At 52.3% G+C, this 20,804-nt stretch overlaps 1 protein-coding gene across 1 annotated transcript in view; it reads right to left on the bottom strand.

The window, feature by feature from the left end:
• Window positions 1–20,804, bottom strand: part of LOC123768358 (uncharacterized) — a 47,663-nt gene that overhangs the window by 5,157 nt on the left and 21,702 nt on the right. The window contains exons 3-5 of the mRNA XM_069305572.1: window positions 14,381–15,082; window positions 13,283–13,430; window positions 82–261 (exon numbers count right to left, since the gene is read on the bottom strand). Of these exons, the coding sequence (XP_069161673.1) occupies window positions 257–261; window positions 13,283–13,430; window positions 14,381–15,082 (855 nt within the window). The 3' untranslated portion in view covers window positions 82–256. The remainder of the gene's footprint in view (window positions 1–81; window positions 262–13,282; window positions 13,431–14,380; window positions 15,083–20,804) is intronic.

The raw sequence follows: 20,804 nt of genomic DNA on the forward strand, positions 1-20,804 counted from the left end.
ATAACTGTATAACAAAATGCTATCATATTAGTTATCATAACTCAGTAATGTCAGTAAGACTAGTGGGTGTAATAAAGTAACCTGGAGGGTGTGGGCGTGGGCGGGCGTGGGCTGACGCAGGAGTGAGTGGAGGTACAGCTGTCCGTCTTGTAGAGTTATCCTGGCGGAGCGGCAGCCATCTTGGTCTTCCTGGACGGCCAACACCCGGCCAGCCTCCACCAGCCTCTTGACGGGCTCCCTCATCCTGCGGAGGTCCTCAACCTGTGGGTAGTGTCAGCACCATTATCACCTGTGGTCAGTGTCAGCCCAATTATCACCTGTGGTCAGTGTCAGCCCCATTATCATATGTGGACAGTGTCAGCCCCATTATCACCTGTGGTCAGTGTCAGCACCATTATCACCTGTGGACAGTGTCAGCCCCATTATCACCTGTGGTCAGTGTCAGCACCATTATCACCTGTGGTCAGTGTCAGCCCCATTATCACCTGTGGTCAGTGTCAGCCCCATTATCACCTGTGGACAGTGTCTGCCCCATTATCACCTGTGGTCAGTGTCAGCCCCATTATCACCTGTGGTCAGTGTCAGCCCCATTATCACCTGTGGTCAGTGTCAGCCCCATTATCACCTGTGGGCAGTGTCAGCCCCATTATCACCTGTGGTCAGTGTCAGCCCCATTATTACCTGTGGACAGTGTCTGCCCCATTATCACCTGTGGTCAGTGTCAGCCCCATTATCACCTGTGGTCAGTGTCAGCCCCATTATCACCTGTGGTCAGTGTCAGCCCCATTATAACCTGTGGTCCGTGTCAGCCCCATTATAACCTGTGGACAGTGTCAGCCCCATTATCACCTGTGGTCAGTGTCAGCCCCATTACCACCTGTCGTCAGTCTCAGCCCCATTATAACCTGTGGTCAGTGTCAGCCCCATTATCACCTGTGGTCAGTGTCAGCCCCATTATAACCTGTGGTCAGTGTCAGCCCCATTATCACCTGTGGTCAATGTCTGCCCCATTATGCTGGACCTGTACCTCCAGCCCCTCCTCTACTGGCAGGGGGTTAGTGCTGGACCTCTAACTCCAGCCCCCTCTACTGGCAGGGGGTTGGTGCTCGAACTGTAGCTCCTACCCCTCTCTACTGGCAGGGGGGTTGGTGCTGGGCTTGTACCTTCAGCCCCCCTCTACTAGCAGGGGGGCGGGGGGTTGGGGCTGGACCTGTAGCTCCATCCCTACTTTACTGGCAGGGGGTTGGTGCTGGACCTGTAGCTCCAGCCCCCCTCTACTGGCAGGGGGTTGGTGCTTGACCTGTAGCTCCAGCCCCCCTCTACTAGCAGGGGGGTGGGGGGTTGGGGCTGGACCTGTAGCTCCAGCCCCCTCTACTGGCAGGGGGTTGGTGCTCGAACTGTAGCTCCTACCCCTCTCTACTGGCAGGGGGGGTTGGTGCTGGGCCTGTAGCTTCAGCCCTCCTCTAATGGCAGGGGGTTGGTGCTGGACCTGTAGCTTCAGCCCCCCTCTAATGGCAGGGGGCTGGTGCTGGACCTTAAGCTCCAGCCCCCTCTACTAGCTGGGGATTGGGGCTGGATATGTAGCTCCAACACCCATCTACTGGCAGGGGGTTGGTGCTGGACCTGTAGCTCTAGCCCCCCCGTCATCTGGCAGGGGGTTAGTGCTGGACCTGTAGCTCCAGCCCCCCTCTACTGGCAGGGGGTAGGTGCTGGACCTGTAGCTCCAGCCCCCCTCTACTGGCAGGGGATTGGTGTTAAACCTGTAGCTCCAGTCCCCCTCTACTGGCAGGGGGGTAGGTGCTGGACCTGTAGCTCCAGCCCCCCTCTACTAGCATGGGATTGGTGCTGAACCTGTAGCTCCAGCCCCCCTCTACTGGCATGGGATTGGTGCTGAACCTGTAGCTCCAGCCCCCTTCTACTGGCAGGGGATTGGTGCTGAACCTGTAGCTCCAGCCCCTCTCTACTGGCAGGGGATTGGTGCTGAATCTGTAGCTCCAGCCCCCCTCTAATCGCAGGGGTTGGTGCTGGACCCGTAGCTTCATCCCCCCTCTACTGGCAAGGGGTTGGTGCTGGACCTGTAGCTCCAGCCCCCTATACTGGCAAGGGGTTGGTGCTGGACCTGTAGCTCCAGCCCACCCTCTAATTGCAGGGGCTGGTACTGGACCTGTAGCTCCAGCCCTCCCCTCTACTGGCAGGGGGTTGGTGCAGGACCTGTAGCTCCAGCCCCCCCTCTACTGGCAGGGGATTGGTGTTGAACCTGTAGCTCCAGTTCCCCCTCTACTGGCAAGGGGCTTGGTGCTGGACCTGCAGCTCCAGCCCCCTCTACTGGCATGGGATTGGTGCTGGACCTGTAGCTCCAGCCCCTCTCTACTGGCAGGGGGGTTGGTGCTGGACCTGTAGCTCCAGCCCTTCTCTATTGGCAGGGAGTTGGTGCTGGACTTGTAGCTCCAGCCCCCCCCCTCTACTGGCATGGGATTGGTGCTGGACCTGTAGCTCCAGCCCCTCTCTACTGGCAGGGGATTGGTGTTGAACCTGTAGCTCCAGTCCCCCTCTACTGGCAAGGAGGTTGGTGCTGGACCTGTAGCTCCAGCCCCCTCTACTGGCATGGGATTGTGCTGGACCTGTAGCTCCAGCCCCTCTCTACTGGCAGGGGATTGGTGTTGAACCTGTAGCTCCAGTCCCCCTCTACTGGCAAGGGGGTTGGTGCTGGACCTGTAGCTCCAGCCCCCCTTCTACTGGCAGCGGGTTGGTGCTGAACCTGTAGCTCCAGCCCCCCTCTACTGGAAGGGGATTGGTGCTGGACCTGTAGCTTCATCCCTCCTCTACTGGCAAGGGGTTGGTGCTGGACCTGTAGCTCCAGCCCCCCCCCCCTCTACTGGCAAGGGGGTAGGTGCTGGACCTGTAGCTCCAGCCCCCTCTACTGGCAGGGGGGTTTGGGGCTGAACCTGTAGCTCCATCCCTCCTCTACTGGCAAGGGGTTGGTGTTGGACCTGTAGCTTTATCCCTCCTCTACTGGCAGGGGGTTGGTGCTGCACTTGTAGCTCCAGCCCCCTTCTACTGGCAGGGGGAGGGGGGGGGTTGGTGCTGGACCTGCAGCTCCAATTCCCCCTCTACTGGCAGAAGGGGTTGGTGCTGGACCTGTAGCTCCAGCCTCCCTCTACTGGCAGGGGGGGGGGTTGGTGCTGGACCTGCAGCTCCAGCCCCCCTCTACTGGCAGGGGGTTGGTGCCGGACCTGTAGCTCCAGCCCCTCCTCTACTGGCAGGGAGATAGTGCTGGACCTGTAGCTCCAGCCCCCTCCCCCCCCCATCTACTGGCAGGAGGGTTGGTACTGGACCTGTAGCTCCAGCCCCCCCTCTACTGGCAGGGGGTTGGTGCCGGACCTGTAGCTCGAGCCCACCTCTACTGGCAGAGGGGTGGTGCAGGACCTGTAGCTCCAGCCCCCCTATACTGGCAAAGGGTTGGTGCTTGACCTGTAGCTCCAGCCCCCCCATCCCTCTACTGGCAGGGGGTTGATGCTGGACCTGTAGCTCCAGCCCCCCCCCCCCCCACTCGACTGGCAGCGGGTTGATGCTGGACCTGTAGCTCCAGCCCCCCTCTACTGGCAGGGGGTTGGTGCTGGACCTGTAGCTCTAGCACCCTCTACGGGCAGGGGGGGGGTTAGTGCTGGATCTGTAGCTCCAGCCCCCTCTACTGGCAGGGGGGGTGCTGGATCTGTAGCTCCAGCCCTCCTCTACTGGCAGGGGGATGGTGTTGGACTTGTAGCTCCAGCCTTGCTATATTGGCAGAGGTTGGTGCTGGACCTGTAGCTCCACCCCCACTACTGACAGGGGAGGTTGATGCTGGACCTGTAGCTCCAGCCCCCCTCTACTGGCAGAGGGTGGGGTGCTGGACCTGTAGCTCCAACCACACTCTACTGGCAGTGGGTTGGTGCTAGACCTGTAGCTCCAGCCCCCCTCTACTGGCAAGGGGTGGGGTGCTGCACCTGTAGCTCCAGCCCCCCTCTACTGGCAGGGGGTTGGTGCTGGACCTGTAGCTCCAGCCCCCCTCTACTGGCAGGGGGTTGGTGCCGGACCTGTAGCTCCAGCCCCCCTCTACTGGCATGGGGATGGTGCTGGACCTGTAGCTCCAGCCCCCCCCCCTCTACTGGCAGAGAGGTGGTGCTGGACCTGTAGCTCCAGCCCCCCCCCTCTACTGGCAGGGAGTTGGTGCTAGACCTGAAGCTCCAGCCCCCCCCCCCCCTCTACTGGCAGGGGGTTGGTGGTGGACCTGTAGCTCCAGCCCGCCCCCCCTCTACTGGCAGGGGGTTGGTGCTGGACCTGTAGCTCCAGCCCCCCTTCTACTGGCAGGGGGTTGGTGCTGGACCTAGCTCCAGGCCCCCCCCCCCCACTCTACTGGCAGCGGGTTGGTGCTGGACATGTAGCTCTAGCTCCCTCTACTGGCAAGGGGGGGAGAGCTAGTGCTGGATCTGTAGGTCCAGCCCCCTTTACTGGCAGGGGGTTGGTACTGGACCTGTAGCTCCAGCCCCCCTCTACTGGCAGGGGGTTGGTGCTGGACCTGTGGCTCCAGCCCCCCCCCCCCCCATCTACTGGCAGGAGGGTTGGTACTGGACCTGTAGCTCCAGCCCCCCTCTACTGGCAGGGGGTTGGTGCCGGACCTGTAGCTCGAGCCCACCTCTACTGGCAGGGGGATGGTGCTGGACTTGTAGCTCCAGCCTCCCCTCTACTGGCAGGGGGTTGGTGCTGGACCTTTAGCTCGAGCCCACCTCTACTGGCAGGGGGTTGGTGCTGGACCTGTAGCTCCAGCTGCCCCTCTACTTGCAGGGGGTTGGTGCTGGACCTGTATCTCCAGCCCACCTCTACTGGCAGGGGGTTGGTGCTGGACCTGTAGCTCCAGCCCACCTTTACTGGCAGGGGGTTGGTGCTGGACCTGTAGCTTCAGCTCCCCTCTACTGGCAGGGGGTTGGTGCTGGACCTGTATCTCCAGCTGCCCCTCTACTGGCAAGGGTTTGGTGCTGGACATGTTGCCCCAGCCCCCCTCTACTGGCAGGGGGTTGGTGCTGCACCTGTAGCTCCAGCCCCCCTCTACTGGCAGGGGGTTGCTGCTGGACCTGTAGCTCCAGCCCACCTCTACTGTCAGGAGGTTGGTGCTGGACCTGTAGCTGCAGCCCCCCTCTACTGGCAGGGTGGTGGTGCTGCCCCTGTAGCTCCAGCCCCCCACCCCACTCTACTGGGAGGGGGTTGGTTCTGGACCTGTAGCTCCAGCCCCCCTCTACTGGCAGGGTGGTGGTGTTGGACCTGTAGCTCCAGCCCCTCTCTATTGGCAAGGGGTTGGTGCTGGACCTTTAGCTCCAACGCCACTCTACTGGCAGGGGGTTGGTCCTGGACCTGTAGCTCCAGCCCAACTCTACTGGCAGGGGGTTGGTACTGGACCTGTAGCTGCAACCCCACCTCTACTGGCAGGGGGTTGGTGCTGGACCTGTTGCTCAAGCCCCACTCTACTGGCAGGGGTTTGGTGCGGGACCTGTTGCCCCAGCCCCCCCTCGACTGGCAGGGGGGTTGGTGCTGGACCTGTACCTCCTGCCCCCTCTCTACTGGCAGGGGGTTGGTGCTGGACATGTAGCTCTAGCCCCCCCCCTCAACTGGCAGGGGGTTGGTGCTGGACCTGAAGCTCTAGCCCCCCCCCCTCTACTGGCAGGGGGTTGGTGCTGGACCTGAAGCTCTAGCCCCCCCTCTACTGGCAGGGGGTTGGTGCTGGACCTGAAGCTCTGCCCCCCCCCCCTCTACTGGCAGGGGGTGTGTGCTGGACCTGTAGCTTCAGCCCCCCTCTACTGGCAGGGGGTTGGTGCTGAACCTGTAGCTCAAGCCCCCCTCTACTGGCAGGGGGTTGGTGCTGGACCTGTAGCTCCAGCCCGCTCTACTGGCATGGGATTGTTGCTGGACCTGTAGCTCCAGCCCCTCTCTACTGGCAGGGGATTGGTGTTGAACCTGTAGCTCCAGTCCCCCTCTACTGGCAGGGGGTTGGTGCCGGACCTGTAGCTCCAGCCCCTCCTCTACTGGCAGGGAGATAGTGCTGGACCTGTAGCTCCAGCCCCACCCCCATCTACTGGCAGGAGGGTTGGTACTGGACCTGTAGCTCCAGCCCCCCCTCTACTGGCAGGGGGTTGGTGCCGGACCTGTAGCTCGAGCCCACCTCTACTGGCAGGGGGATGGTGCTGGACTTGTAGCTCCAGCCTCCCCTCTACTGGCAGGGGGTTGGTGCTGGACCTTTAGCTCGAGCCCACCTCTACTGGCAGAGGGGTGGTGCTGGACCTGTAGCTCCAGCCCCCCTCTACTGGCAGGGGGTTGGTGCTGGACCTTTAGCTCGAGCCCACCTCTACTGGCAGAGGGGTGGTGCAGGACCTGTAGCTCCAGCCCCCCTCTACTGGCAGGGGGTTGGTGCTGGAAATGTAGCTCCAGCCCCCCTATACTGGCAAAGGGTTGGTGCTTGACCTGTAGCTCCAGCCCCCCCCCCCTCTACTGGCAGGGGGTTGATGCTGGACCTGTAGCTCCAGCCCCCCCCCCCCCACCCCCACTCGACTGGCAGCGGGTTGATGCTGGACCTGTAGCTCCAGCCCCCCTCTACTGGCAGGGGGTTGGTTCTGGACCTGTAGCTCTACCACCCTCTACTGGCAGGGGAAGGGTTAGTGCTGGATCTGTAGCTCCAGCCCCCTCTACTGGCAGGGGGTTGGTGCTGGACCTTTAGCTCGAGCCCACCTCTACTGGCAGGGGGTTGGTGCTGGACCTGTAGCTCCAGCTGCCCCTCTACTTGCAGGGGGTTGGTGCTGGACCTGTATCTCCAGCCCACCTCTACTGGCAGGGGGTTGGTGCTGGACCTGTAGCTCCAGCCCACCTTTACTGGCAGGGGGTTGGTGCTGGACCTGTAGCTTCAGCTCCCCTCTACTGGCAGGGGGTTGGTGCTGGACCTGTATCTCCAGCTGCCCCTCTACTGGCAAGGGTTTGGTGCTGGACCTGTTGCCCCAGCCCCCCTCTACTGGCAGGGGGTTGGTGCTGCACCTGTAGCTCCAGCCCATCTCTACTGGCAGGGGGTTGGTGCTGCACCTGTAGCTCCAGCCCCCCTCTACTTGCAGGGGGTTGCTGCTGGACCTGTAGCTCCAGCCCACCTCTACTGTCAGGAGGTTGGTGCTGGACCTGTAGCTGCAGCCCCCCTCTACTGGCAGGGTGGTGGTGCTGCACCTGTAGCTCCAGCCCCCCACCCCACTCTACTGGGAGGGGGTTGGTTCTGGACCTGTAGCTCTAGCACCCTCTACTGGCAGGGGGAGGGTTAGTGCTGGATCTGTAGCTCCAGCCCCCTCTACTGGCAGGGGGTTGGTTCTGGACCTGTAGCTCTAGCACCCTCTACTGGCAGGGGGAGGGTTAGTGCTGGATCTGTAGCTCCAGCCCCCTCTACTGGCAGGGGGTTGGTGCTGGACCTTTAGCTCGAGCCCACCTCTACTGGCAGGGAGTTGGTGCTGGACCTGTAGCTCCAGCTGCCCCTCTACTTGCAGGGGGTTGGTGCTGGACCTGTATCTCCAGCCCACCTCTACTGGCAGGGGGTTGGTGCTGGACCTGTAGCTCCAGCCCACCTTTACTGGCAGGGGGTTGGTGCTGGACCTGTAGCTTCAGCTCCCCTCTACTGGCAGGGGGTTGGTGCTGGACCTGTATCTCCAGCTGCCCCTCTACTGGCAAGGGTTTGGTGCTGGACCTGTTGCCCTAGCCCCCCTCTACTGGCAGGGGGTTGGTGCTGCACCTGTAGCTCCAGCCCATCTCTACTGGCAGGGGGTTGGTGCTGCACCTGTAGCTCCAGCCCCCCTCTACTTGCAGGGGGTTGCTGCTGGACCTGTAGCTCCAGCCCACCTCTACTGTCAGGAGGTTGGTGCTGGACCTGTAGCTGCAGCCCCCCTCTACTGGCAGGGTGGTGGTGCTGCACCTGTAGCTCCAGCCCCCCACCCCACTCTACTGGGAGGGGGTTGGTTCTGGACCTGTAGCTCCAGCCCCCCTCTACTGGCAGGGTGGTGGTGTTGGACCTGTAGCTCCAGCCCCTCTCTATTGGCAAGGGGTTGGTGCTGGACATTTAGCTCCAACGCCACTCTACTGGCAGGGGGTTGGTCCTGGACCTGTAGCTCCAGCCCAACTCTACTGGCAGGGGGTTGGTACTGGACCTGTAGCTGCAACCCCATCTCTACTGGCAGGGGGTTGGTGCTGGACCTGTAGCTCAAGCCCCACTCTACTGGCAGGGGTTTGGTGCGGGACCTGTTGCCCCAGCCCCCCCTCGACTGGCAGGGGGGTTGGTGCTGGACCTGTACCTCCAGCCCCCTCTCTACTGGCAGGGGGTTGGTGCTGGACATGTAGCTCTAGCCCCCCCTCAACTGGCAGGGGGTTGGTGCTGGACCTGAAGCTCTAGCCCCCCCCCTCTACTGGCAGGGGGTTGGTGCTGGACCTGAAGCTCTAGCCCCCCCTCTACTGGCAGGGGGTTGGTGCTGGACCTGAAGCTCTGCCCCCCCCCTCTACTGGCAGGGGGTGTGTGCTGGACCTGTAGCTTCAGCCCCCCTCTACTGGCAGGGGGTTGGTGCTGAACCTGTAGCTCAAGCCCCCCTCTACTGGCAGGGGGTTGGTGCTGGACCTGTAGCTCCAGGCCCCTCTACTGGCAGGGGGTTGGTGCTGGACCTGTAGCTCCAGTCCCTCCTCTACTGGCAGGGGGTTGGTGCTGGACCTGGAACTCCAGCTCCCCCTCTACTGGCAGGGGGTTGGTACTGAACCTGTAGCTCAAGCCCCCCCCCTCCCTCTACTGGCAGGAGGTTCGTGCAGGACCTGTAGCTCCAGCCCCCCTCTACTGGCAGGGGGTTCGTGCTGGACCTGTATCTCCAGCCCTCTCTCTACTGGCAGGGGGTTGGTTCTGGACCTGTAGCTCAAGCCCTCTATCCTGGCAGGGGGTTTGTTCTGGACCTGTAGCTCTAGCCCCCCCCTCTTCTGTCAGGGTGGGTTGGTGCTGGACCTGTTGCTCCAGCCCCCCCCTCTACTAGCAGGGGGGTTGGTGCTGGACCTGCATCTCCAACCCCTTCTCTACTGGAAGGGGGTTGGTGCTGGACCTGTAGCTCCAGCCCACCCTCTACTGGCAGGGGGTTGGTGCTGGATTGTAGCTCCAGCCCCCTCTACTGGCAGGGGATTAGTCCTGGATGTTGTGATGGTGTCCCCTACAGTTTCTCCCATATGCCAGGTTTAAGAGTCATATCAGCTTAGCTGCAGGTTCTCTGAGGCGCAGGGAATCTTTGAGATATGAGGCTTTCAGAATGGTTGTTAATTTGGGGAGAAATTTGCGTTTGTAAATTTGCAGAAAAGTGGAAAATTCGCGCCCTGGGTACAACAAAATGGCGCCGCCTGGCTTACAAATCCATCATTTTGTGTACGACGCCCTCTGATTCGGTGGCTGAGGTCACATGACTTCATTGACCAATCAGAGCCCGCCCCTGGGTCTGTGACGTCACCGAGAGATCTGGCCCGCCTGCAGAGCACCAGGTGCTCAGAGATACTCGGTGCTTCGTTGAGAGCGGACGTGCGCCGATTGAGCTCTTGAGTTTTGAGGTCTAGGAGCCTCTGTAAGTGGATATACACAGCCTGACGAGTATATAGTGACTAACAATGACTGCAGTACTTCAGGAAAGTGCGAGGAAGCCTAATCCAGTGGTGAAAGGGCGCCGAGGACCGTGTGCTAATAGTTTTGGAGAAGTTGAGAGAGTTACGACGGCTGGAGGAGTGAGTGACTCGCTGTCGGTGGAACTCCAAAGCATTCAGAGCTGTTGTGATTAGATCACGCCTACTAGGAACTGAGAAGGGAGAAAGTGCATCCTGATCCTTGAGTGTGGTCTCGGTGAAGGAATGCTTGAGGGAACGACGCATGCAGTGACGAATGGATGAGCCAACACCCAGGAACATCACTCAGGGAATGAGCACGGAGATGCCGAGGATCTTCACACCTATGGACTGGTGATGCTTCTGGAACACTGGGAACAACGCGAGGAACGGAGTACCCAGCGGGTGACTGGAGCCTAGGCGTCTGAGGACGGGATATGTTAAGGTAGATCATATTTCCCTCCTATATTTCCCTTGATTGTTAGGCAAGATATGCCTATTATTATGCTTAGGCATTTATTAGAGTGCATATAAGTCATAGGAGTAGATTAGTCTGTGTGACAGCACGTATATATTATTCTACTGAGTGGTGAAGACAGCGTGTGGCCGGCCCATGGAGGAGTGAGGAGCGACGCTGACGGAGCCGCCCCAGTGAGGAGGGGCCAGTGATCCCTTTAATTCATCAGCTGATGCGAGCTGCTGGCCGCCACCAGAGGAGCCCTGCTGTCATCATTATTATTATTATTTCCATAAATTCATACATGTATCTTGTGTGTTGTAGTATACTTTGAGTAAACTTTTACTATTTTATCACTGCTTTTGGTATAACCTCCATCTCATTGAGCTTTGTGGTTAATAACATGATTATACTGTACTGTTACTGGCATGGCATAGAGAGACCCTGTGTTGGCAACACGACATGAGATTTGAACACTGGTACTGGCATTCCCTAATGAATGACCCTGAGATGGCAACATGACTGTACATTTGAATTCTAGTATTGGCAGCACACAGTAAGGTCCTAGGCTGCTGTAAATATATTATATTTGAACTAACAGCGTTGCTGGGACACAGAGAGAATTACCCAGCTGGTGACCAGGAAGGAAGAGGTGGAAGTGAGGCTACGGCCGGAAGTCCGGCAAATTCTCTGCACGCACAGGTGGGCAGGCCCGGTGGTGGAGTCACATACTGCAGGATTGAGTTTAGTAGTGTGGGCTGGGCCTTCTCTCCTCCTTGGGTCCAAGGTCAAGTGATGACCGGTCTTGAGGCATGACTAGGAGAGCTCCCTGGGGTGATATGTGATACCCTAGTGGAGGGAGTGAAGTCCCATGGCATGAGATTATAGGATCAGTAGCACGATCCCCCGCTGTTTAACTGTAACCTCATGTAACACAAGGCCGAGGTGAGCAGCGCGTGACAGAATTGGCGACCTTGCCAGGATGTGTTGATCAGGCTACGGTGTTGCCAGGATGCGTTGATCAGGCTACGGTGTTGCCAGAATGCGTTGATCAGGCTACGCTTTGCCAGGATGCGTTGATCAGGCTACGGTGTTGCCAGGATGCGTTGATCAGGCTACGGTGTTGCCAGGATGTGTTGATCAGGCTACGGTGTTGCCAGGATGCGCTGATCAGGCTACGGTGTTGCCAGGATGTGTTGATCAGGCTACGGTGTTGCCAGGATGCGTTGATCAGGCTGCGGTGTTGCCAGGATGTGTTGATCAGGCTACGGTGTTGCCAGGATGCGTTGATCAGGCTACGGTGTTGCCAGGATGCGCTGATCAGGCTACAGTGTTGCCAGGATGTGTTGAGCAGGCTACGGTGTTGCCAGGATGTGTTGATCAGGCTACGGTGTTGCCAGGATGCGTTGATCAGGCTACAGTGTTGCCAGGATGTGCTGATCAGGCTACAGTGTTGCCAGGGTACGTTAATCAAGCTACAGTGTTGCCCAGATTTCAAGACAGTGTTGCCAGAGTACAAATACAGTGTTACCAGTGTCGTGACCAGGATTGCCAGTGAACTTAGTGAACAGTGCCAGTGTTGCCCAGTAGTGCAGAGACTGGAATAGTGAAACCAGTGAGACAGTAGTGCAATAGCTCAATTATTGAGATGGAGGAGGATAGAGTGGATAGATTTATTGCGACAAAGGATGAGAGAATTTTGGAAGAGTGTACCAAGGCCCAGCTCCAACAAGTGGCAGGCCACTTGGGGATCCGATTGAGGACGACCAAGGTAGCGGAGCGTAGGCTAGAAATAATGGCACAACTCACAGCTCGAGAAGAGACGACAGGGGAAGAGCCGTCCCGAGAAGGGCCGTCCCAGGTGAACCGTCCCAACTACAGCCATCCCAAGCGCCTACCAGTGTGGGGAGAACTCGTAGTGAACATAGGAGCAATGGAGGATCCAGCTGTAGTAAGAGGAGCCTGCAACTGGAAGTAATGAAGATGCAACTGGAAGCCCAGCTGCGACGAGAGGAGAGAGAAGTTCAGCTACAGCGAGAGGAGCATGCAGCTCAGCTACAGCAAGAGGAGCGTGCAGCTCAGCTACAGCGAGAGGAGCGTGCAGCTCAGCTACAGCGAGAGGAGCGTGCAGCTCAGCTACAGCGAGAGGAGCGTGCAGCTCAGCTACAGCGAGAGGAGCGTGCAGCTCAGCTACAGCGAGAGGAGCGTGCAGCTCAGCTACAGCGAGAGGAGCGTGCAGCTCAGCTACAGCGAGAGGAGCGTGCAGCTCAGCTACAGCGAGAGGAGCGTGCAGCTCAGCTACAGCGAGAGGAGCGTGCAGCTCAGCTACAGCGAGAGGAGCGTGCAGCTCAGCTACAGCGAGAGGAGCGTGCAGCTCAGCTACAGCGAGAGGAGCGTGCAGCTCAGCTACAGCGAGAGGAGCGTGCAGCTCAGCTACAGCGAGAGGATGAGTGATGAACCGGTCTTGAGGCATGACTAGGAGAGCTCCCTGGGGGTGATATGTGATACCCTAGTGGAGGGAGTGAAGTCCCATGGCATGAGGTTATAGGATCAGTAGCACGATCCCCCGCTGTTTAACTGTAACCTCATGTAACAAGGCCGAGGTGAGCAGCGCGTGACAACCTGTAGCTCCAGCTTCTATATACTGGCAGGGGGTTGGTGCTGGACCTGTAGCTCCAGCCCCCCTCTACTGGCAAGGGGGTTGGTGCTGGACCTGTAGCTCCAGCCCCCCCTCTACTGGCAGGGGGTTGGTGCTGGCATTGTTTGGGAGTTTGTTGGCAGTTTCAAGGCTTCAGTCTCTTCGAACCCATCAGTGGTCTGTTTTGGTTCACTGTCTTCCTGGATGCTTTCCCGGTAGGTTGGTGGAGTGTCACCCGCTCTCTGTGCCTCTGTGAGGGAGCCAGGATCCCGGGTTCAATTGAGGATCACAGGTTCAATCTTTATGCAGGACGGAAATGATTCACATGTTTCTTTTCACCTGTTTCTGTTGTTCACCTACCAGTAAATGTTTACCAGGAGTTAGGCAACTATTGTCTATTGTTAAAGAAAGTCAGTTGTTGACCTTGGGGAACCTCCATAAACCTAAGAACAGGCTTCCTCTCCTCAAAACGCAACTCAATATCTTGTGATATGAACCACGAGAGAAAATAAAAAACTTACTGTTAATTGCTTTTGGGGGGATCTCTCCAGTGATTTCCTGAACTTTATTCATGATGCTGGAGGCTGAGTCTCCCAGGTGTATGGGGTCAACTGTGGCACCTGTCTCTGTGGTCATCATCTCCAGGGCCTCCCTGATGGTCTCCTGCACCTGTCATTACCAACACAAACATTAATGGTGGAGGCTGAGTCTCCCAGGTGTACGGGGTCAGCTGTGGCACCTGTCTCTGTGGTCGTCATCTCCAGGGCCTCCCTGATGGTCTCCTGCACCTGTCATTACCAACACAAACATTAATGGTGGAGGCTGAGTCTCCCAGGTGTACAGGGTCAGCTGTGGCACCTGTCTCTGTGGTCGTCATCTCCAGGGCCTCCCTGATGGTCTCCTGCACCTGTCATTACGAACACAAACATTAATGGTGGAGGCTGAGTCTCCCAGGTGTACGGGGTCAGCTGTGGCACCTGTCTCTGTGGTCATCATCTCCAGGGCCTCCCTGATGGTCTCCTGCACCTGTCATTACCAACACAAACATTAATGTGGAACCTGGACTATAATGAAGCATCAGGCTCTGAGTAAAGTAACTGGACTATAATGAAGCATCAGACTCTGAGTAAAGTAACTGGACTATAATGAAGCATCAGGCTCTGAGTAAAGTAACTGCACTACAATGAAACATCAGGCTCTGAGTAAAGTAACTGGACTATAATGAAACATTAGGCTTTGAGTAAAGTAACTGCAGTACAATGAAATATCAGGCTCTGAGTAAAGTACCTGGACTATAATGAAGCATCAGGCTCTGAGTAAAGTAACTGGACTATAATGAAGTATCAGGCACTGAATAAAGTAACTGGACTATAATGAAGCATCAGACTGAGTAAAGTAATTTGACAATATAAGTAATGTTTCTCTACACTGTGGTCAGTGTAGAGAAACACCAAGATGACAGTTGACTTTATTAATAAAAATGTTTCAGGTGTTAGAGCAAAAAGTTTCCTATACATAAAGTCAACTCTCATCTTGATGTGTCTCCATGTCAAAAGTGTTTATATAGAGGCAATACTACACTCAAATGGGTGAGAACAATGTGACCTTCAGCAGCGTACCTTCACTGAGGTGTGGACAGTCTTGACATTTGGGAAGAGTTCCTGGCACTTCCTGAGCCAATTTTCTACCTCCATGTTGCCTTGGTCAACTTCATTGATGGTCATGAATACTTCCTGTGCTGTGTTGACTGTGTTGAGGCTCCCCAACATGGCCTGCAGCTGAGTCTTCCCTTCCTTTCCTTGTGTTGTCATATCCACCACACTGGTATCCTCCAGTTCCAAGAGCTTCATTGCTGACTTGTTCTGCTCTACCAGAGCATAGAGTCTGTCCTGGAGCTGCAGGTGGTGAGTCTTCCAGTCCCCCAGCTGCCCCCGGTACTCCCACAGCTGGGACAGTACCTCTTCACAGCTAGTAATGAGGATGCTGATGATGCTCTTCTGCTCCTGCACCAGGGAGCGTAACTTCTTGCTGATTCCTCTTGCAGGAGCTTTAATGGGTTTTGCTGATAACGTTTTCTCTGGTACAACCTCGATACCTTTTAGTTTTCTGATAAGGGCCTCCACAGCATAATTAATTGGAAACCGAGTAGCAGCTGTGGCAGCATGCTGGGCATGGCAGCTGGGGCAGGACAGCTGACCATTCTTGATACCATTGTTAATACACCGGGAGCAGAATGTGTGTCCGCAAGGCAGTGTGCGAGGCCGTAGCTGATTGTCGTCATAATTGTTAAAACACGCTGAACATTCCTCTGGGTTGTTATCCTGTGGAAAAAATATTTGGTTAAGCTAGAAGAATTTACAACAAAATGCAATATTACAGTACTGTGCTGTATTTACCAATACAAATTACATAATATTTACATAATTTCTTTGTACAGAGGAACCTCGGTATTTGCACTGCTAATAATTCGCACTTTTCGGTATTCAGACGCTGTGTTCATGTTTGGTATTCGTCTGTTTGCTCGGCATTCAGATGTAAACACGCGCCCTGATGCATCAGTTTCACCATAGCTGTTGTTCAGTGCACAACCTACTACACTTTTCTCTTGGATATTTTTTATATTCTTATTGTAAATAAGTCACCATGACACCTATGAAAGTTTATGATATGAGCCAATCAAAAAGAAAAATGGTTAGAATCACGATACAGATGAAGAAAGAACTCACAGCTAAATATGAGAGTGGTACCTGAGTGTCAGCCCTTGTTACAGAGTTTGTTATGCCTAACTCTAGTTCTCTATTAAAAGAAATGTGTGCAAAATGAGGGAAAGTGCAAACCTTTTCTTGAAATTATCGCCTTGACAAACTGTGTTACAAATCTGTTGAATGACAATGCTATGTCTCACTTTAAAAACATTTTAATGCACAGGCAAAAACAATCATCCTTGGACAGGTTTCTTGTAAGGAAAGCGTTCAGTGAGTGTAATGAGAGAAACAGAAAAAGACAGAAGAGAAAGAACATCAGAAGCACAACTTCTAGAAGTTTTAATGTTAGGGAACTCCCCTGCCAAAGAACATCTCTCTTCCTCTGCCTCATTAGTTTCCACATATGCCATCAACTCTCCGAAGTACAGGTAAAGTGTAGTGTGTTAGCATTTATTCCATTTAATTATTGTATAACTATACAGTATTTATTTTTGTGGTTTGGAACTAATTAACCCTTACACTGCTCAGGGGTCATATGGACATTTACACCCCTGTGCGCAAGAAAAAAAACAAATTCAAAAATTTTTTTTCGTCTTCTAAACATGTTAATTTGTGTCCCCTGAGCACGGAAAATATAAAAAAAAAATCGTAGGCGACATGTTTTGGGCGCAATTGAACGAGGAAGTCTGGCAAAAAGTGGGCGTTGACAGAGCGGTCGTCAGACCCGGTCAGCGTCACCCGCGTTGACAGATGGGAGTTGCCACAAAGATATTATTACCTAATTGTTTCAATGTCTCCGATTGATTTTTTCTTAGTTTTTTTGCAGTAATATTATTCAATAGTGTGTATTGTAATATATTTATATAATAAAAGTGGTTAATAATCGCTATACTCAAAAGTATGATGTGCATATTAGTGATTCAATTATTATGTTTATAAAACAATAAACAAATAGTTTTGCTGCTATTACACTCTATACACAGGTTATATATAAGTATTGGCATGTTTTGGTCACCATACCGAACCACTAAGTTGGTATTGAGAGTCGAAAAGCAACGAGGAGTTACCGCCACACACCAGCCAGCCACTCGCTGCCACTCCCTCAACACATGCACTAAACTTTCTCCCCCAACAATACCAGTTGTGGTGTTATTACACTATATACAGACGTTATATATAAGTATGTGTATATTTTGTTCACCACAACTGTACAGCTAAGGGGCCAACTCACCCGAAAATCCGATGAAAAATGGAATATTTACGAAAAATTATGAAAAATACTACAACGTTCTGGCAACACTGTGGTCCAAACCGTTTAATGATATCTTGAAAAATAACGTAATTAGAGTCAAATTTCCCGCTGCAACTTTCGTGAATCTGGTCCTCGCGCCGTGAGTACGCCGCGGGGTATTGTATCTTACGTTGTAGATGTCTTATTTTTCGTAATAGCGTTGAAAATAACATGTTATGCATAAAATGAATATAAACTAACCATATGGCAACACAACATATGGTCTGACACGAGGGTGGTGCAGTCAGTGACTGCGTGTCTCTCATGGAGAGAGGATGTATGCTGACGCGCTCACACAATATCTCCCAGAACATGCTATTTTTGGATTTTTAGCTATTTGTACAGCAATATGACTTACCAAACGAACAAGAGAGAAGCATTGACAGCTAGATGCATGCGAGCTCTCCATACGAGCTGGCCGCAATGCGTAAATCACCACTCACGAGTGACCGCAGGTTCAGTAGACTTTGAGAGCGCGCTACGCAACTCCAACTTTTAATACTAGATAAAATTTCACAGCCTTTATTTATTATTCTATTTACATGAAACTTGCACATTATATGTAGAAAATTCACCTCTATAAACGCATGTCATTATTCTTATCTACGTAGATTTATTGATTTTATAAATAATGATACACCTCATTTTGTTGCATACGTTTTTGGGAAACTTTTATAAAATCTGTATTATTGCACTAAATACATCTGGGATAATAATGTCACATGCAAATCTTTATTATATAGTAAGGTCATAGCTGAGTGTCTTATAAATGATTTTGGTTCACAATTGTGGGCTGTGAAATTTTTTGAACATGGTTGAAAAATTCGTCTTTTTTTTGTTTGTTTTTTTTTCTCCGTCTCTATTTAGGCTGAGATGCTGAAACTTGGCCTAGGTGCAGCACCTTTCACATGTATCAGGATAATAAATTATGAATGCCCTACAACAATTTTTTAAATCCGGGTGAGTTGGCCCCTAAGCTGATATAGTTAGTTCAGGCACTAAGAGTCGTCGCTATACACAGATGGCGGCTGGCGGCTCCCTCACTCTTTCAAAGTCACACGCACTAAACTTTCTCCCCCAACAATACCTTTTGCAGTGTTATTACCCTATATACACATATTATATATAAATATCTACATGTTTTATGCACCGTAACTGTACACCTAAGCTTGTAGTGCGCCCAAAGAGCATAGTGGCCACCCTCTAAACAGCTAGAGAAATCGTGCAGACGACGTCACCTCCGTCACCCATATGGCTCCTCCCAGCATAATCCTTTTGCTGTTATTACACTAATACACACATTATATATAAGTATCTACATTTGTGTTCACCATAGAGAACCACTGACCTGGTATGGTAAACGCAAACAATAACAGGTGGCCACACAGTCAGTAAACGATGCTGTCTCCCTCTGTCTCTCAGCATCACTCCTCACACAGCGCTAATTATTACAACAATCCTGCTATTATCACAACCCTGGTTATTTATATCACAGTCATTGGTCATCTGTAATATTGTCATCGCTAAATAATAACAATTATATATTTATTTTGACATTTTTCGGCGATGCTGTGGTCACAAGCTGAACTTCAATGCTGTTCGCTCATGCTGTGTGCGCCGGCCTTGGTTGCTCCAACAGTACTGTGCCTCTCACACCTGAGAATATTGCCCACGATTTTTTTTTAAATGGCATCTGTTTACAAGAGCCCTGAGGAAGCTACTGTGAACCCCGTGTAGCCGCGGGCCATTTGAATCAGGCCTGGCACCCTATGGCGTATATATACGCCATGCGCACCATGGGACATGTTACTCAGGGCGTATATATACGCCATGCGCAGTTTAAGGGTTAATCCAATATACATTATTCCTTACGAGCTGTACTTGGCCATGCATTGTTTTGGCTTAACAACCTTCCCCCGTCTCCCAGTCCTCCCCATCATTCCCCGGTCCCCTCATCCTCCCAACCATTCCTCACTCCTGCGTCCCCTCGTCCTCCTAATTATCTCTCACTCCCCCATCAACTCATCCACCCGACAATTCCCCCTCCCCCGTCCCCTCATCCTCTTCACCATCACCCACTTTCCCTGTCCCCTTGTGCTCCCCACCATTCTCCATTCCCTGGTCCCCACGTCACCAACCCCAACTCCCCCATCCCCTCATCCTTCCCATCATTACCCCGTCCCCCTTCACTATTCCCCACTCCCGTCCCCTCGTCCTCCCCACCATTCCCTACTCTCTCATCCGATACATTTCCAAATGATCTGATGTTCCCATTAGAAAATTGGGAACATCAAATGATCTGATGTTCCCATCACTGAAATATAAGAAAAACAGTTAAAAAACAAAACAAAATGAAAAAACAAAAAAAAACAATCTATACTCACAAAATTTACGGAATGATAAAAACACAACTCAATTCCAATGCCATGTCACACAAAATAATTACTGTAGACACTCGATTATCCGGGATTTGAATATCCGGAAAACACCCTTATACGGTCAAAATCGTGACCGGATAAAGTTATCTCAATATCTGGCCAAAATGTCCATAGTAGCCGGAATAAAAAAAAAAAGTAAAAAATAAAATGTTTATTTAGGTAAGGTACATACATACAATAAATTTTTACAAAGATTGGTTGACTTATAGGTAGAGCTAGTACATACAATGCCTAAAGCCACTATTACGCAAAGCGTTTCGGGCATGATAAACTTAAATGAGCTGAGCATAATGAGTAGAATGAAAACAAGAAATGAAAACATAGCTGAAAAAGCAGCACAAATACAATTATGTCGACAAACAGCGCTCTTTTAAAAAAAAGAAGACAGACATTGGTTGACAATAGAAGGGTAAGGTAGGTTACAGGGAATTTATTAGGTATAGCTTCGTTTTTATCTTAAACTGGTTGAGAGAGGTACAGTCTTTAACATGGTTGGGAAGGTCATATCAGGTGTTTGTCCGGATAAAAACGTGGGCCGGTTAACTTGCTGCCAATGTTGCAATATCCAGACAGTCAGCCAGACAAGGAGTGAATTGTCCGGATATGAAAGCCAGGCCGCGGGCCGTACCATATTAATCCAGTACGGCTGTGGCTCGAGGCGCATGGTGTAGGCAGGGGTGGGGTGGGTGGTTGGTATTGGGGGAGAGGGGAGCGTTGGGAGGGATAACCTGGGGGGATAAGGGGGATGTGGAGCGGCCTATACACTACAGTACACTAATTACCATTAATTTTAGAACAATTCATCATAACCAAAAACAAAAGAAATATTAGAATACTAAATATTTTTTCCAGTGTTCTGACATCAATTTTCGTGTTACGTCTTCCATTTTGGCATCAAATTGTGTGCAATCTAAAGGTGCTCATTTTGAAACCACACCCAGATTGATCAGTTAAAATTGTAATTTTTAACAAATATTTTAATGGATGATTTCAGACCGCGTCATCCGAGACGGCCCAGGAGAAAAACGGATGTCACTGGAAAGCGACATCGAAGCGTGAAAGTGATAATTATTAATTAATTAATTAAATATATATATATATATATATATATATATATATATATATATATATATATATATATATATATATATATATATATATATATATATATATATATATATATATATATATATATTTAATACTGAACTGCCTGAAGAACAAGAAGGTCAAAACTATTCAAGTGTAGCCATCAACTGATTAGATCAGAGATAAACTTTACTGATACTATTTAATCTATCAGAATAGATAAAAACAATCACCACAGCACCAGGCAGATGCTCACTAAACTAGCTTATCCCAATGATAAGTAAGACCTTATTCAAGCAGCTACAAATATAAAACCAATCTTTATATTAATGAGTGCCTTACCAAGCAGCGTTGATCCTTCTCTACAGACAGCATCATATTATATTAATGAGTGTCTTACCAAGCAGCGTTGATCCTCCTCTACAGACAGCATCATATTATATTAATGAGTGCCTTACCAAGCAGCGTTGATCCTCCTCTACAGACAGCATCATATTATATTAATGAGTGCCTTACCAAGCAG

This window comes from Procambarus clarkii, chromosome 55 (genome assembly GCF_040958095.1).
Source record: "Procambarus clarkii isolate CNS0578487 chromosome 55, FALCON_Pclarkii_2.0, whole genome shotgun sequence".
In the NCBI taxonomy this organism is placed as follows: Eukaryota; Metazoa; Arthropoda; class Malacostraca; order Decapoda; family Cambaridae; genus Procambarus; species Procambarus clarkii.